General features: G+C 37.5%; 1 protein-coding gene across 1 annotated transcript in view; it reads left to right on the top strand.

Moving 5' to 3' along the window:
• Positions 1-5714, top strand: part of RAB3GAP2 (RAB3 GTPase activating protein subunit 2 (non-catalytic)) — a 131698-nt gene that overhangs the window by 114364 nt on the left and 11620 nt on the right. The window contains exons 19-22 of the mRNA XM_012649670.1: positions 1441-1614; positions 1716-1822; positions 4600-4666; positions 5608-5669. Of these exons, the coding sequence (XP_012505124.1) occupies positions 1441-1614; positions 1716-1822; positions 4600-4666; positions 5608-5669 (410 nt within the window). The remainder of the gene's footprint in view (positions 1-1440; positions 1615-1715; positions 1823-4599; positions 4667-5607; positions 5670-5714) is intronic.

Raw genomic sequence — 5714 nt, forward strand, 5'->3', positions numbered from 1 at the left:
AAAGAATTTAAGGGGATCATGAGACTAATACATTTGAGAACTGCTCAGAGTATAAACTCTTAAGCTTGCCCTTCAGTAACTTTTGAGTTTGAATCCAACTTATTTTTCCGTTTCTTTCTTGCTTGCTTCCTAGATTTTAGTTAAAATGAAGCATCTCTGTGACTTCCATCTTTGGATCTGAGCCTGTCCTCTTCCATTTCCCTGCCTCTCCCACTCATGGACAGCTAAATCTTACTCATCTTTCAAGGGGCAGCTCAAATGCCACCTCCTGCAAGAACCCTTTCATGATCCACTAACTACAGATTTTCCCTTCTTCCTCCTAATACCCACAACACTTTATTCTTCTTTTCTGATGCATCACTTTCTACTATCCTGGAGTCATTTGAATTCATGTACTTATGTCTTGCAGGAACATAAACACTTTGTATTTTGGGTTATCTTTGGGTGCTTACTCTTATCAGTAGCTCTATGCCTATTTGATACTAGAATGACTGTATGTCTAGGTTTATAAATACCCAGGTATTTATAGATTTTTATTTATTTCACTCATTTTCTCATTCTTTATAAGACTTGTGGCAAGTTTTTAATTGTAAACTCACTACATAGATGGCGCCAAAGAGTGAAAGTGTACACGTCATTTGAATATTAACCTAAGCAATATGAACAGGGGTTTAGTTTTGGAATGAGAGTTATCAAATGATTTAGAAGCCAAACATAAGAAATTAACTCACCCAGCATACTGCTCCCATTTATTTTTACTAATAATTGTGAGTTTTCTGTGAACCACTCTTTTTGTGGAAAGGTTTTGATTTGAATCAAAGTAGGAGGAAAGATTAAGAGAAATACTTTTGGTAAATTATAGAAGAATGTATAATTTGTTTTAGGTAATAAACAGGACTCTTTAGACATCTTGAATGTTTTCCAGCATGCATTTACAATTTTTTGTACTATGATGACTGAAACACGGTATAATATTATGTTGATTAGCTATGGCTAAATTTTGCCCATAAATATTTCATTTAGTTGACTATTAAAAGTAATATAACGTTGCCCTCAGGAGCCTAGACAAATGTCTTATAATTTAAGTGACAGTGTTTTAAAGATGTATTCATTCTTTTGTCTGTGTCTGGTAAGATGTGTTTTGAATTTGTGGGCATAGAAAGTGTGTGGTTTACAAACATGTATGCACATGCATTTATATTAATCTAATATTTTCTGAAAGCATAAAGATGCCTTGTGATAGCAAATATCCCACAAGTTGAGTAGTAACAGAGCTTAAATCTCATGGCTTTTGGGGGTCACCTTCAGGCTCAGAAATGAATGTGCCACTTAGATCTCTTCATAAGGAAATGCTGATCGTGCACTGTATTGGCTCCCATTGGCAAATACTGCTATGCGTATGTTGTAAATTTTCATTTCCTTCTTGTCTCCAAACTGTAGGTGGCATTGCAGACAGTGTAGCCAAGTGGATATTTAAACAAGACTTCAGCCCTGAAATATTAAAACTGGCTAATAAACAAAGAGATGTTGAAAACCCAGATCAACCCAAAGAAGGTATTAACAGAGGTTTCCTTGAGGTATCGGAGGTGGAGATGGACTTAGGAGCCATACCAGGTGATACACAAGTAATGAGATACACGAAATCCAGAGTGGAGAGATGCGGCTGAGTTTTCACTGAGGAAAAAATAACATCACCACTCTTTTCTGACTTTCAGACTTGCTGCATTTAACCTATGAGCAGTTTCCTTGTAGCCTTGAGCTAGATGTGCTACACGCACATTGCTGCTGGGAGTATGTTGTTCAATGGAATAAAGATCCAGAGGTAAGATTGTTACCTCTTTTGTGTTAATTCTACTTTTGTGTTCATACCATAATTACGTGGGCACTATTTAATTAAATAGCTTATAAACACTGGCTTTTTCCTTGTAATGTCTCTGTACCGTTAACTGTGCTAAGTCTTTTTCGTATATTACCTCATAATCCTCACAGTAAACCTATGAAGTATAGGTATTGTTGTTATTCACACTCTAAGGAAGAGAAAACTAGGGCTCAGAGAAGTTAAGTTCCTTCTAGGACTCACTTCTCAGTAAGTGTCAGGATTTAAGCATAGGTTCCTCTGTCTGAAACCAGTGTGTTTTGTTTGCCCTACTCCTAATTAGGTTGTGACAAGCACATTTTTTATTTCCTTCTGAATCCCTGCATGAAATGGCACCTACCTGGCAGAATATTCTTAATATTAGAGTCATGATAAAAGTCAGAGTGGAGATCCAGGTGTCAACCTGATTGTTGTGTGATTGTTCAGATATATCTTTGTGACTTCTCTTATATTTGCCTCAGAAGAACAACCAAAAAAGGCATATTGTGTACGGAGTCGACTTTAGTCCAGGGTTAGCCTTGTTGCCCTCTCAGCACTGCTCAGGCATCATTTTCCATCACCTCTGGTAGCCACTGTCTCTGCCAGGGCATCCACAGTCTAGGAGCAGCGTAGCGGGAAGGCCTCGGGCCTGGAGGGAGGAGAGCTGGATGTGGATCCCCGATGAATTGCTCACCAGTGTCTGGCTCAGGAGAGTCACTGAAGCTCTGTTTTTTTTTTTTTTAATCTCCTCCCCTCCAGTTTTTGTAATGACAGTGCCAGGATCAAATAAGATGTAAAAACACATGGTGGTATTCCTCTTTGCCCATTGGTCCTTCACTTAGGCCTCCCTGGTCAGTGCTCTGGTAAATTACTCCTCTCAAATCAATACTCATTATCATCCTTACATGAGGTGCACTCTTTTAGAGAACTCTCACGGGGGAACTAATTCATGCTAATGTGTTAATGGTAAGGATACTCTTTCTTCCTCCAAAAACTGTAATCACTTACATAGTAAAGGAAGACACTAAAAATGTAAGCAATTTAAATAAAGGAATGGTCTTTAATTAAACCTTGACCAAAAAGTGATTTTAAGACAGGGGATCCTCTTTTTTTTTTTTTTTTTGAGACAGAGTCTGGCTCTGTTGCCTGGGCTAGAGTGCCGTGGCGTCATCCTAGCTCACAGCAACCTCAGACTCCTGGGCTCAAGCAATCCGCCTGCCTCAGCCTCCCCAGTAGCTGGGACTACAGGCATGCTCTACCATGCCCGGCTAATTTTTTCTATATATATATTTTTAGTTGTCCAGATAATTTCTTTCTATTTTTAGTAGAGACGGCGTCTCACTCTTGCTCAGGCTTGTCTTGAACTCCTGACCTTGAGCGATCCACCCGCCTCGGCCTCCCAGAGTGCTAGGATTACAGGTGTGAGCCACCGCGCCCGGCCCAGGGGACCCTCTTAATGCCCCTCAAAGTACCCTCTTCAGTTGATTCCTCTACATCCTGAATGGTAATCATGTTTAGGCTCTCTAATTAAATGGACTAGTACAAGGACATCATAATTTCTGAAATCTGAATGAATTAATTCCAGATTCAAATCTAAAAATGTGGCATTTTGGAAAAAAGTCTGCTTTACAGCATTATTTTATAAACCAGAGGCAGCTTGCACAGTGGGCTGAGACAAAGCTGACTTCAAGCCCCATTGCTGCTATGTACAACTAATAGTAATCATAGCACACAGCTAGTGTGACTTTTGGGAACGTTTCTGAACTTTTCGTATCAATTTTCACCAAAAATGAGGGCTATAACAGCAGTCATCTCAAAAAGTTATTGCAGTTTATAGAGACAGTGCATGCAGAGTACCTGACTTTTGATTAGTGTTGTCATTGGTGGTGTTAGAATTGCTTACATTTAAAATAAGTCACTCTTTTTCTTGTTTTTTTTTTTTTTTCCTGTTAAATATTCATCATGCCTCATCCAACCCTTATTCTAATTCCACTTTCACACACACAACTTTATAAGGCTCAAAACAGTTAAAATTACCTTTGGGGAATTTTCAACACAGTATGTATTGGTAGTGGTGATTTGTTTAATCTGTGTTTAGGCTACAAAATTATTTAGCAAAGATCTGGATAATTTCATCAGTATTACATACTGTATTTGAGATTTAATATGTAAACTTCCTTGATTAGAAAGAGTTAACTTTCAAACATCCCCTCTGATGTTTCATACTTCCTTCCCGCCTTTAATTTTTTCTCCTTGGCAATTACCACTAACATATAATTACTTACCATGTTTATTGTTTAGCTCCTTCACTAGAATGTAAGCTCAAGCAGGGCTTGGTACATAGCAGTTGCTCAATAAATATTTGTTGCATGATGAATGAATGAATGAATGAATTGTATTTGCAAATGTAAACTCATTGTTTTCACATTTGTATGAAATTCAAGTATTTATTCGAGAGAATATTGCTATTATGTACAAACCACAGCAAATTTGAATCCAGATGTTTGCCTTTATGAATATGCTGGGAGTTTCTAGGGATTAATCATTATATAGGTCATATGAATTTAAGAGGGACAACTGAAGGTATCTTATCAAAAATTACACCTTACCTAATAATTCCATGTTCTTATTACAACATTCTTAGGCAGGTTTATGCAGAAATTTGTGTAAGAAGTCTCCATTGGTATTAGAAACACCTGTTAAATGATTCCTCTTTTTTTCTCTTTTTTCTCCCTGCATGTAAGGAAGCACGTTTTTTTGTTAGGTCAATAGAACATTTGAAGCACATTCTTAATGCACATATTCAGAATGGTAAGTAAACAGATGTTAAAAACATCACTGATTTTAAAAAGCCATCCTGATTTAATCTAAAGATTCACATCCTATTAAATTTTTATTTGAGTGTCCTACAAGCTAACATATTACTGTGTTTTGCTATATGCAAAGAACTGGCTGTTGTAACTGCTTGGAAAAGTGCTATCTAGAAAGGGGCAAGGGAGCTGGTAGTAATTTTCCCTTCTGTTCCCTAAGCTGACTACTGTTCCTTCCTTGGTATAATTAAGGGAGCTATTATGCATGAATCATTGATTCCCTCTTTAGTTCACAGGTAGAGAAGGAAAGATGGATGGAATTGTCAGGACTATAATTCTTGGTGAAATGGCTTGATAGCCAAAAGCCTAATAAGACTAGACCCTAGAAACTATCTTGTATTTCTTTTAATCGATGTGAATATTCTCCATTGGCTGTGAGACCCTGGGGATTGCTGGTGTCTTCTTGAAAAAAATGTTACAAATTATTGTAGAGAACTTATAAACAGATTCCATTTGATAGATAGAGATGGATTTCGTTATAAGAATTAATTGAGGAGAGCAACACTAAGTAACCTTAGTTAAGTGGTGAGAGTAGGTGTTAGGCTGGGTAAGAGGAGGTGTCAGCTGATGTCTGTGTGATAAATTCTAGAGAATTCTACTTATTTCTTTTTCACCTGCATCATATTCTTATAGGTGGTATGAAGTCAAATTGCAGAAATTGTAAAATGTCTCAATTTATGTTCAGAGAACTTGAAAATTATTTATTCCTCTCTTAGATCTTACCTTCATCCAAGAAAAAAAAGATTTGCAGCGACTCATTTAGACAGTATGGTCTCTAGATTATTCTATCCTTATTGGTAAAATTAAGTTACTTCCAGACTTCAGGCTAGTATTTCTTTAAGTTGGGCCTTTACTCATTTGTCCCTGTACACACTGAGTCAGCATCCCGGCTGCTTCACAGCCTACAAAGGGCCTCACTCCTGAATACAGACTCAGCTACACGGGTAGTAGTAGCACATGTGAAATGCCATGGTTGCACTGCCTGATTG

This window comes from Propithecus coquereli, unplaced genomic scaffold (assembly GCF_000956105.1).
Source record: "Propithecus coquereli isolate 6110/MARCELLA unplaced genomic scaffold, Pcoq_1.0 Scaffold300, whole genome shotgun sequence".
Taxonomy (NCBI): domain Eukaryota; kingdom Metazoa; phylum Chordata; class Mammalia; order Primates; family Indriidae; genus Propithecus; species Propithecus coquereli.